This window comes from Centrocercus urophasianus, unplaced genomic scaffold, assembly GCF_019232065.1.
Source record: "Centrocercus urophasianus isolate 14NV4802_14NV808 unplaced genomic scaffold, USGS_Curo_1.0 seq_10, whole genome shotgun sequence".
NCBI lineage: Eukaryota > Metazoa > Chordata > Aves > Galliformes > Phasianidae > Centrocercus > Centrocercus urophasianus.
In genome coordinates this window covers 82282110-82295191 of record NW_024884142.1, presented here as the reverse complement: position 1 = coordinate 82295191, position 13082 = coordinate 82282110, and the positions used below count along the sequence as shown (strand labels likewise).

The following is a 13082-nucleotide window of genomic DNA, read 5'->3' as shown; positions in this document are numbered from 1 at the left end:
GTACAGTCCTTTCCTTTTTCCCTTCCCAGCACCCAAGACGTTCCAATTAGGGAAAAATAAAAAAATAAAAAAAGTGTTTAAAAACCAATCCCACAGCTCACCTCAGAGATTTGCTTCTCAGGAGAAAGGACCCTTGCATTACTACCTTAAATCCACATTCTTCACAATTGCACACAACTTCTTTTAGCTTTTCATATCAACATCACTTTGTTGTTGAAATAGTTACAAGTTTACAAAAGGAAAAGGGCAGAGGTGAACAGTAATAATTGGAGGAGAATAGAAAAGATAGTTGAAACAGCTATACAGAGGGAAAAAAAAGGACTGGGAAGACAAGTTCAAGAAATAGTATTGCTATAACAGCATGACCATAAAAATAAGAGCCACCTATAACAGCTCTGTGGCATTAACCTTTGAAGAGGACAAAAGATGCATTGAATACAAAAGCAAAATTCATTTATACTCAGAAGCAAAAAAAAAAAAAAAAAATCCCAGAAGAAAATATCAAAGCAGGACTCTTTCTAGAAATTCTTCAAGTAAATAGCTCCTGCCCATGTGGTAACAGAAAAAAGAAAATAAAACTAGAAAGACACGTACATACTCAGAAGATCACAAACACAGCTTTTGGGGATTATTTTTTCCATGAAAAGAAAGAAAAGACATTGCTGGGCTAATTTTCAGCTGGATCAGCCCCATGATTTGTTCACCCCGGCCATTCAGCTGTACAAACATTAGCAGACATACAAAAGAGTGGGCAACAAGTAAGCAGAAAGAAGGCAAAGGCAATGCTATCACATTCAGTGGCAATGCTGAAATCAGGCCATATCAAACTGCTCATCAAACTTCAGAGGCCTTCAGAGCAACACTGTAGGAGCATTATGGTTTTTGCCTCACACCAAGAAAAACAGGATATCATGAAAAAATAATTTCCCTCAATAAAGCGTAACAGCATGAAATAAATTAATCTACAAAGTAACACAGATGCTAATGCAACGCATCAGAAAATTGATTACAAAGAAATTAGCACCTAACAAAGTCAGAAATGTACAGTCTGCACAAAAAAGTGATTCTGTAAGACACCATTCCTGGTTTCCCAGGGATCCTTCTCTCTCCATTATAGGCCTTCATCAAAACAGTTAAGAAGTGATTTTCTTCTTCCTCACCTTCTCCAAGCTTCCATCAGGCACAGGCAACATGCACTCAGGCCTACAGGCTGAACATGCTCATGCTCATGTGCAAGTCCAACAGGCAGCAGCTGGCTCCTCCTTCCCTTAGGAAGACACAGCATGGGCACACTACTCACTGAGATGCTGTTTCACACACTTCACAGAAACATCATCAGGCACCTCATCTCTCAAATTCAGCTGATCCACATGAGCAGGAGATTTGACTTTCTGACAGTGCAATTATATAAGCCTTATTTTCTTAGGGAGCTGAGCAAGAACAAAATTCACTAAGATGTATGTTGGAATAAAGCCGCTGAAACATTAAAGTCACTGTCACATTTCCTGGCTCATCAGCACCACGATACACTAACAGGACAACCAGTTTCAGAATTACAGGACTTCTTGGGATGGAAAAATATTATTTGGCACAGTTCACAGACTGTCATCTTTGCAGCAGTTCCATGCCCAGACACCCTTACTGAACTCCTTCACACTCCCCTAGTTTTCCTGTTGTGCTTTGGCTGGTCTCTCCATTCTCAGTAAGACTTTCAGAAGTACTCAGATACCTCATCTGACTCTTCAGACACAGTCTAAATGATATCTTCCTGCACCTACGTCAATGTAATTTCCACTGCTCTTCACGTCTCTTAGACAAATGAAAACTTCATGACAGAGATCATAGCTTTCCAGAGTTTTAGGAAATCTCAAGCTCAGTTTCATCATACAACAAATGCATTAACATCATTGGGCTACTCCTCCAGCAAATGATGCTTTCAGAATTTCCTATGAGCATGGAAATCAAATGTAAATTTCTGTTAAAAGATTTCGCCATTCTGTTTCTGGAGCAGATCTGAAAAACAAAGTACCTAGCAAAGTTTCTGCTCACAGTGCAGTTTCTCACAACACTTCAGACCACATGACACCTAATCCTTAAACAGGTTCCTTCATTTGGTATCATTACCTGAGCTTACTATGGCCTGAACGATCACCCATAACATGGGTGGAAAAGTTCATTCTACTTTTTCTATCCTTCACTGGATTTATTTTTCCCTCACCCATACCAAGTTTCATATTTGGAAGCGAGCAGCTTAAAAAAAAACCACACACTTGCAGATCATAATTTTCAAAAGCTGTGCTGCAGAATGTGCAAGGCAGCTCAATTCTGCAGGTGTGACACATCTTCAGTTATCCCAAATACAACAGCACAGCGTGGCTGATCCATTTCTAAATCCTTCCCAGTACTCCACATCACCTCCTGAAACTCCGAATGCTACACTTGAGGTGCTGCTGAGGTTTAACACTCTCAAAACAAATAAGCTCAACTGTCTGATTCAACAGTACCCACTTGTAAAGTATACTCTCCACAAAACAACAAGAACTGTTACTTAAAGTATGTGCATTTAAAAAAAAAAAAAAAAAAATGAAACTATGCCATTGGCAACTATTGGCAATGCTTATAAATAACTAATTTAAAAACTGCAACAAAGAAAACATCACCACAGTGAAAAAACATTTCAGAAATGCTTCGATAAAGCAGCCTGAAAAGGGAAGCTCTTAACAGAGATGTGCTTTGCAGCTCACCTTTAACTGAACAAGACTGAAAAGAAGTTTGTCAAAAACTCAGCGTCCACAAAGGCTACATGTTTCTCTAATACAAAAAGCACTAGGACTGAAGATACATGCTGTAGGTGGCAATAAGACACACAGCACCCATTACGAAGTAGAAGAAGCGTGGAAGGAGCTGTTGTAAAATTTTATGTTTTAAATGAAGATAAATCTTAAATTGGAAAAAATAGGACATTTCTGTTCCTTTCTGCTATCTATGAATTATTTAAAATTTTTTACCTCATTTTTTCTTTCCTGTATTTTTCATTCAAACTTAGTAAGTTTTGCTTAGTTTGGTTTTTAACTTTAAAGAGTGTTTTGTCAACAACTACACTGAGTCCTTCTGTAGATTTCCCTCTCTTTGAATGTATGCTGCAGTTACATTTGTTTGTTCCATACAAAAGAAAGATTTTAAAGGGATTTAGTTCTATTTGTCCCATGTTTATAGACAGTAACAGCCCCCAAATCTGTATTTCTGACAATTAAATTACTTTAGAAGTAATTAGAAGTTTGCACTCTTTTCAACCTCCATTTTAATTTCTCTTCCCCCTCCCTTGTGAATAGATACCATACCTTCTACCTAACATTACATTACAGATTGCAAATGTTGGCTCTGTGAATAACTTGTCCAGCAAGCACTCTAGTTTGTAAATGAGACATAAAAATAATCTCAAGATGAAACTAATACGGCACTCTCTTTTTAAACATCAGTGCACAAATTCTGACAGAACAGTGAAGCTTATTCCTCTTCCAACTTCATAAATAAGCCATAAAAAGACCCAAGAGCTGAGTGTAATGTACCTGTTGTGAAAGACAAACTAGGAATTTTACACAGCTCTGCACAGAGACCCATGAAGTCTACACCAGAGCTCAGCCTCCTTGCCCATCACTTGAACATTTCTAACAATAGCAGGCTAAGTCAGTACCTCCCCGAGAGTAGTTTGCACACAGCCTGCAAGCCAACTTCCACTTGTTTATGTTCACATATTCTTTAAAACATTCCAGCACCATCCCTACATGCAGCACAGTGAACAAGAATAAGCATGGTAGCACTAGGTAGCAAAAACTCTACGTCTGGCAGAATTTGGTCCTGAAACTAAGGGAAAAGTTGTGCTTTGAAGGTGGAGGTTTTGTCTCCACGGGAGTTTCCAACTGTTTCTTTGACACAGGAGGAAAAAGAGGGCTGCCAGCAAATACTGCTACAGTGCCACAGCCCAGAGCTGCACAACAGCACTGCTGAATGAAGGGTGACTGAACCACCTCTGCTATGGCACTCCGTGAACTGGCAGGTCTGCCTATCAAAGTCACAGGGGGTTGGGGCTTTTTGTTATTTTCTTTTCACGCTTACCCCAAGAAATCATAATTTAAAATAAAAAATGCATCAACAAAAAACACTGTGCAATATAAAAAGAATAAACAATGTAGATAAAGTATGCAAAGAACAGCAAGGTGCAAGAAAGGGGAAAAAAAGTGTTAAATGCATGCGAAAATGCCATACAAGGAAAAAAAAACCAAGCAAAAACACACACTAGATGCACATCAAAACATAGTACATGTGAAAAGATGAGCAGTGAATGGTAAAAATGTCAAACGCATGCTAGAGGCTGAAACACACCAGCAAGGGACAAGGAAAAAATGTGCAAAAGCTTATGCCACATGCATGTCTACAAAGAGTGCATGAGGAAAATGTGGAAACATGCAGCAGCTGCACGTTGGCTGCTTAAAAAGACACGTGAAAAATAAACACAAAAAAAGAGCACACCTAAAGGCCCACCCAGCTGAAATGCACCGCATCCAAAGATGCACAAAAAAACACACACAGATGCCAAAAAATGGAGAAAAGGTGCAAAACTGTACACAAGAGGCATGCCATGAAACTTGAAAAACAGTGAACACACAAACATTAAATTCCAAGGAAAAAAAATATGAAAAATGCTGTGAGAAGTGCAACATGCACAGGAGGCACACAACTTGTTAAAAATACAATACGATACACTACACAACAAAAAGGCTTAAAGCTCAAGATATTGCACATCCAGCAAGATAAGGTTCAAAATACAATGTTACACAACATGATATTACATTTTAATGTTCAAGTTATTTTAAGCCTTAACACTCGGGAGGATTGGATGGCCTTTTTGGTTGGTTGGTTGGTTGGTTTTTCCTTGAGAGGCACAGAATGTTTTTTTCTTTAGTAGCTGACAGTGCAATTGGTTCTGTATGGAGTTCTATACAGAGCCATACTGCTTCAGTGAAAATCCATCTATGGCTACTCTTGATGATTTCCATCTGGATTACGATAAAACCCTTTTTGGCTAAGTAGCTTTTGCCACATATTTCTCATGTAGAGTCACAGCCCTCCTATGTATAATTAATAGCTTTATGTAATACTGACCTCAAAGGAGTATACAACTGATAGTTATAATTAAATATAACATATTTTCTCCAACATTGTACTTCTCTGTAACTCATCAATAAACAGTTTATATATGATAGTCTTGTACATTGTTCAAGCACTGTTCACAAAGCTAATACAAACAACGTGCTCCTGAAAACAGGGAACTAATGTTTAACACATAAAGAATCCTTAGAGTTGGAAGGGGCCTTTAAAGGCCATCTAGTCCAACTCCCCTGCACTGAACAGGGACACCACAGCTAGATCAGGTTGCTCAGGGCCTTATCCAGCCTCGCCTTGAAAGTCTCCAGGAACAGAGCATCAACCTCATCTCGAGGTAATCTGTTCCAGCCTCGCCACCCTCACTGTAAGAGACTTTCATAGAACATATTACATCAACAAACATAAGTGCTTATTTCTCTAAAATGCACAAGCACATAAGTAATTCCATTTAAAAATAATAATAAAAATACCAAATTGTGAAAGCAGCCCACCTATCGGTAAGACATTCACAACAAACCAAAAACACTGAGCTCAAAAGCACATAGGAAAGACTTCTCCACGCAGCTGCAAAACAAAATGTACTCATGGATTCTGAGTTATCAATACATTTCAGCAATTCAGGAAGAAATCATGCTTACCAAACACTATTGCTTTGGCAAAAGGTGGAAAGAGTTCTGTATGCCTGCAGAGGTTCTTATGAATTTGCCAGAGATCTTTGTGCAGCTTCTTAAAGTCGCTGTATCTCTTCCAAACGACTATCTGAAGCACAGAAAGAGGTGGGGAGTATTAGTAGGGTTGTTGTTCAAAGCACAAATACATTTTCAAGCAAATCAGATCACTACCTTCAGCAAACACATTTAGCAAAAATATACAATCTGAACTGACAAACGTAACAATCATAAAAAATAGTGATTAGGTACCTGTCCCCAACCCCATTTTGGCTAACAAGACTGCAGCGTACAGACTAAACATTAAGGAAAAGGTGAAAAAAGGACACAGAGGGTGAAAGCAGCAATGTTTCAGCCACGATGCAGACCAGTTACAAGGAGCCACTAAGAGAAGGAAAAAAAGAAAAGCTAAATGGGAGCATTTCACTATCCAAAACTGAACAGCATGCTGTGCTTGGCGCAGGTATGGGGAAGAGACAACAGCAAGAGAAAACTAGGAAAAATGAATCAGTACAAGTAAAGGATTCTTACAGAATCTTATAGACAGAGGATTTCTTATGGATAGAGCATTAAGCACCAAGGACTACAAACTAGCTGATAATTTATGCATCTACATAAAACGCTGACCGTGTGCAAATGCAAGCCCAAATTTTTTATTACTAATAGTCATGGTAAAAAAATTGAACAATTCTTTTTGTACTCTAGACTTCAGAAATGCAAGGACAGCATTCATTACAATGGATTTTCCTGATCTGCCCTTTTCAGAAAGAAGTAGCCATCTTGCAGCCAGGTATCTACATTATCCTTCTTCCATCCCATTCTTTGTATCCTGCCATTTGAGAAAGAAGGAAACCCAGTAGGAAAATCAGATCAGGAGAAAAATCAAGCAACAGAATTTGCATTTGACTGCTAATGAGTTTGCTAACAAGATTTAGGAAAATAAATTAAGAAAAAGAACAAAGGCATTTTTTGCTAGACTCATTAAGCCATGGTAATAAAACTCAACACTAATGCAAAGAGACTAGTATAGAACAAAGAAAAACAAAGAGGGTGTAATAAATTCATAAGTTGATTCCAGTGTTCCTTCAGTCACAAGTCTCAATCAAGTGAACACAACTAAACACCATTTTAAATATTCCATATATTTATGGTTTAACCAGTTGCATTCTCATGAGCAATCATAATTGAAAAAAATTTGCTTTCCTCAAGGAGATCAGATTTAGAGAGAAGTAAAAGGTTTGATTTTTGAGTAATTCTTTTTTTCCTTTTAAGCACCAGGTCAGAGGCCTTCCAATTGTCAGTGGATGCAAGTCATACCTACAGAACAGTGCAGATTTAAGGCAATAGGACCGTTAGGAGTGTATATGTAAAGCTTTACCATGGCAACACTCTATTCACCTCATCAATTTAATTATGTGTAAAGTAGCTGTCCTGACTCAGCCCCACCTACCTACCACACACATGCATCCAGAACTCAGCTGCAATTAGTATTTGATGGAGTTCAACAGGCAAGGCAATTAAAAACAGAATCTCTCAAGAAAGTTAACTAGTGATTTGACTTCCAGAAACAATAATTCTCTACTGCTGTACTTCCATTTAATCCAATATCCAGAAAGTGGGTGATCAGCACTTATTGAGTTTCTTAAGAAAGCAAAGTCACAAAACATCAAGCTGCAATATAGCCAGTATTTGGAGACACTGAGAAATGTTGCCAAAAATTAAGAGCATTAAATTCTGTTCCACTACGGAGTATTATTTTTTGCTGCTGCAAGCGTTCTCCCAGTAGCCAGGAGGAGAAAACATAAAAGGCCTGTAAAGCAAATGAGTGAAGGTCATCCTAAACTCTTTCACAAGCTCATGGAAATCATGCCTTTGCATGCACACAGCTCAGCAAAGTTAGCAAAGCTCCCACTGTAATATACTCTTCAGAAATTAGATTTGGAGGAAGGACGTGCTATACTTTGAGGCCCAACAAAGCACACCAAGTATATCATAAAACAGGAATTAGACTTGTAAGGGAATAATGTGTGTGCTCATCATAGCTAGAGCCACTGTATCTCTATTAACTCATCTGATCTCTGCCTTCCACAAAAAAATAACCCTTTCTCCTCAGCAAATTATGGATGAAAAAAAAGAAAATCAACCATGGACTGCCCTAACTAGAATGACTTCATATGCTATGTTGCCATCATCAACACACGGAAGCAAGGAAACTGAAATGAATGCCACAAGCCCTTCAGTATCTGTTAACTCCTCCACATACAATTTTGCATTAACGTCATTCTTCTGAGAAGAAATCCCTTACAAAGTTACCTTCCTTCCTGTCCCAACAATAACAGGTGAGGACATCCTGAACTCTAGTTGGCTGCAGCGGGAGAGACTGTGCACTAAAGGTATTCCAAAGTGCAGTTAGAAGAGCTGACAGAAAGCAGAATTGAGATGACTGTACATGGCCTTACATACAGCTGCACATACGTTACTCATTTATTAGCATCACAGCAATGCCATTAAAAGACTTCTGAAAACGTAGGCAGGCATGGCCAAGTGGGAAGTGGTTGCACAGGGAGGCCATAAAGTAAGAGGGTTGCTGAATATACAAAATTCTGTCTGTTGGATTTCCAAACAAATATTCCAGAAAACTGAGATAATTTATTTTCAGCAGGAGCAGATTAGAAGCATCTTTTTTTTTTCTTTCAAACACTGCCCACAGGTCTTTCACTTCACAGGAGATCACTACAACAGCAAAGCTCCCAGTGTATGTTGTTTTCCCACTATAATTCTAGCAACTACAGTCTGCAGTCTTGCTTTTAGTAACTAGGAACTTTCAGATGCTTGCTTATAACAAAACTGCATCACGCTACCACACTATCACATGCAAAATAATTACTTTGATATAGTACAAAGTGGAAAAATTATCAACTAGTTCATGGCACATTCACGTTCCCATGTTGACTAAAGTGTGTGGAATCCTGCGAGGCTAGCCTGCATCTATAAAGTAAAGCAAGGACTGAAGGATATGGCTTTGCTGTTTATTTCAAAATTATTTAAAATATATTCATGCAGTACACTAGCTGAAAGACACTCAATGTATTTTACTGATGAACAGCTCATCAACAGCTGCTATAAAGTGTTTCTCCCACAAATGAAGATTAATGTACTGGCAGAGGGTGCACACGTGTAGGCTCAACTCAGGAGTCTCTCTGGAAGAGGAGACTGAGCTACAAGCTACAGTCACACAGGTCTACCACTAGCTCTGTGATCACTCTGATTCTGATAGACTTTTAATCTTCTATAGCTTAAGAAAAAAAAAAAAAAAAAAAAAGCCAGAAGCATGAATGCTCATGCTTGTCTCATCCTCAAGAATTCAAAGAAAGATGCAACAAAAGGGTATTGGGTGTAGCAGGCAAGTCTCACCTCTGCCAAGCCACTAATCAGTAACTCATGTCTGACCATACAGATGCAATGAATTCATCTATGGGCTCTTCTTTCATCAACTATCCAGGTTCTCCTCAACTGTGGTAAGAGACTGCACCAGAAATTCAACATATGCATGTTACTCAATGTCTGAAAAGCCATAAGGTTGTGCTTTTGAAGGAAGATACTGCATGTACATCATAATAGTATGAGCAATGTCAAGTCATTAGTCTAAAAGAAATCAAGAAGGAAACAAAAAATAGATTTTCCAAGGCATTAAAGTGATACAAGGCTTATTCAGAGCCTTTTTGGAAGAGGCAAAGAGCAAGCAATTCAGAAGTTTTATCAAAGTACATCATGGGAAAATACTTAAGGATCCTCAAAGGGAGACGCATAATATATGACTTGTAGTCTGATCTCCCTCAATTACTCCCACGTGCCTCCATTTTCCCTGCTCACTAATAGCCAGTAATGATGTAGGCTTTCCATGAAGTATTGGTTAAAGAGGACTGTAATACCTACAGCTGAGACCTAAGACTTGGATTGCAGACTGATCTCTAATTTTACCAGTAGGAGTTAAGTAACCATCAATTTGCCAATTCCAGCCCTGAGAAAAGAGCTTGCAAAGTTATCAAAGCCTTCTTGTCATCAAAAGACACTTTACTTCCTAAGACTTTGTTTCAAGTCACATTCATCACCGAGGGCAGAATTGCAACATGTTACACCAGCGACTGTTTTCAAGTATGAAAGCAAAAAACAGATGGAAACATACAAAAAAAGAGTTTGCACAATTACGATGACAAAATACACAGAAATTGCTAAATTACATCAAAGATACTTCAAAAGGCATAATGTGATATGTAAAGACATTTGTACAAGTTTAAACTGTTACCTCCTGGACATCCTCTGGATTTTTTCTTGAAACAATCTGAAAAGGAAAACAAAAACATTTAGCGCTCAGCTTTACTATTCCAAATGGAAACACGCAGTGATTTGTTGCTGAAAATTAAAACCTGGAAAAAGGCAGGCACTTGTATATTTCTCCTTGCACTTAGAACTGTTTTCATTAGTTTCACAGAAGTCTAATATCCAAACACAACACAGTAGGGAGTTCCAGCAGCAGAGGTGGTTGCTGGGATGAGAAATCAAGACGGACATTCCAGGCAAAATGGCACAGAAGGCATCTCACAGAACAAAGCTGCACAGAGGGCACCCCCCTCATCTTTCCCATCTTCTTCTATTATTTCATATTTGGGTCACATTACTCCCACTAAGCAGAGCTAATAAAGGCTATGCTTAGCGTAATACAAGTCACTCACTGCCTTGCTGTGAATGTAAGGCTTTGTATTCATTAAGACAGTATTTTCACTTCACTTACAGCCATCAACGTGCACACGCAACTAATTCCATCCTTCTGTATTTGTTTCTGCTTAAACGCTCTTTCCCTAATTAATTATAAATGACTTTGTCCAGAGGAAAACCGCAGTGAAAATGAGGCTTGACTGCACACCATCAAGAAGCCTGTGTTTTGTCAGGATTTCTTTCCATAAATAAACATTGACTGCAAAAAAGCCTTCGTAATCCAAGTTCTGCATTGGTCACACCAGTAAGAGCACATCCACACAATCAAACACATTGAAACCAGGTATCTTTATTTCATAACTGCAATTACCTTGTGTCAGTCAGTATGTCCTTCATTATAACTCAGCCAAAGCCATTTAGCACAATAATTAGCCCAGTGTTAAATAAACAGGGCATAAATAAACTCTCACCCCAAACTCAGACTATCAGCACACTGACACACCCCAAAAAAATTAGCACTGTGAACTGGTGACATACAGGGGCAAGTTGAAGGAGTTACATAACTCACGTTCCACAGCATAGAACACCATCTCACTGGCCTCGGGCATCACTCAGTTGTCAGTCCCTTGTAACAGCCTGCACTGACAAACCTTTCCTCAGCTTTTCCTCAATCCAAGGAAATCTGTGACTAATGTCACATTTGGCAACTTGACCAAACTTTAACCTTGTGGCTGTGCTACCTCATTCACTACCAGCCAGTGCCTGTGTACCATTTGTGAACAATTCCGACTCTTCTTTTCCAGCAGCTGGCGTACTTGATGTAGGGAAGCTGTAGAGCTGAGGAAGGAAGGTACCACAGGTACGGCTGTGTGTCAAAAGGAGACCAAAGGGCGTGCACCAGCTGTTTGGCTTTGCAGTTCACCTTTAGTTAAAGTCTTACACCAGTTCTGGCAGCTAGGAAAGTTACCAGATGGGCAGAAGGAGACCCAGAGAGATGAGTAATTACCAGCCAGTTAGTAAGAATCTGGAATAAAACCCAGAGGCCCTGTTCCACACTTGTTATAATGTTACATTGCCTTCTATATCTATCAGTCCTGCCAACTTTAAGTCAGTATGTAATAATTAATGCGTCTTCCTACTTTGTTCTTCATATCCTTTCCTGAAGGTCAACCCCAAAAGAGGTCTTCCCCTTCAACCAAACCTACAATCAATCCAGAGACTTGCCAAAAAAAAAAAACTAACCCCCAAGTTTTCAATGCACATTTTTAGCTCTCCCACAAGGATCAATGCAATTGGCTCCTTCTGCAAATTTTTAATGCAAGCAACTTCCATCTATTTTAAAAATATCATTGTGATACCCATCAGTGAGCTGAGCAATGCATAACTACTGCATTATGATCTGAAAAGAGAAACTCTAAAAGGATCTCATACCTCACCTTTGAGCTACGTATTTCAGAATAGCCCATTCCTGCAGATAGCCAATGCAACTCACTTGAATGTTAATTAGTAACTGTAATCTGCTCAATTTTCTGAACTTTTATGAGTAGCCTACATTTTCAGATATCATATAAGCAATTCTCTTGCTATCATCACTTCCTGATACTTCTCTCTGTGCTTATGGTTAACTTATCAAATCTACTTTATAAATACGTGGCCTCAGTATAGTTTCAGAAAGGATTCACTCACGCACCATTGAAAAGCATCTCCACTAACACACTTAGTGCCCTGGGTTTGTCAGAAAGGGATTCAATGCAAGGGGAAGACCCACCCCACTTTATTCCTGCTGGTCCCCCAGAGCTGCTGAGCATCAGCTCAGCCAATACAGCTGTAGTGCTGCGATATCAACCGTGGAGCCAGAGCACTGCAGGAACAGGAGGGAGGAATAGGAGGGGAGAAAAAGGGACTGCAGCACATATGTTCACTGAATTATTTTTAAATCATTTTGTCCAACGTATAACACTTCAAATCCTCTCTTCAAGTACTACATAATAGATTACCAAATAGAGACCCACTGAGGTGAGACAAATGCTATTTGTATTTCTACATTTGTTCGTACAGCACATGCTTTGCTGCATAAATTAAATAATTTTGTATTTCGAGGACTTTCAACATCCAAACGCAGCAAAGAATGAAATATCTCTGGTTAACAGCTTAGTTTGGAGAGATCAAAGGCTGACCAACTCCTTGTTCTGCAGGAAAACCACGGCAGCCCGCATGCTCCCCAATTCTGAACTGCATCTCCTGGAAAACCACACCACCAGCATGGCTCCAACTTACAGGACACAGAGACACACTGTCATTTCTTGCTAGTTAACCACAGCCTGTTCCTGAACAAGTCTGCAAGTACCAAAACATCACTTACTTTGCCATCTCCCACTCTGCACTGTGCCCACCATTACTCTGCCCCGGCGTAGCACCCATTGCTCTCCTTAGTCGAACACCACCAGCCAGGTGACCAGCCACCAGCCAGCCCCATTCACTGCAACCCTTTGAGCTGCCCCACTTGCTTGACTTACAGCATAGCAGGACTGC

General features: G+C 39.4%; 1 protein-coding gene across 3 annotated transcripts in view; it reads right to left on the bottom strand.

The window, feature by feature from the left end:
- RPS6KC1 (ribosomal protein S6 kinase C1) overlaps positions 1 to 10215 on the bottom strand; it is a 79615-nt gene extending 69400 nt beyond the window's left edge. Inside the window, exons 1-2 of one of the 3 annotated variants that reach the window (XM_042839633.1) lie at positions 10141 to 10215; positions 5805 to 5925 (exon numbers count right to left, since the gene is read on the bottom strand). Coding sequence is in view for 2 of the 3 variants with exons in the window: in XM_042839624.1 (XP_042695558.1) it covers positions 5805 to 5925; positions 9249 to 9287 (160 nt within the window). In the remaining variant the exon portion in view is untranslated. Of the gene's footprint in view, positions 1 to 5804; positions 5926 to 9248; positions 9334 to 10140 lie in introns of those variants that run through there. The other 2 variants (XM_042839624.1, XM_042839615.1) reach the window with 2 other exon arrangements.
- Positions 10216 to 13082: the final 2867 nt, after the last annotated feature.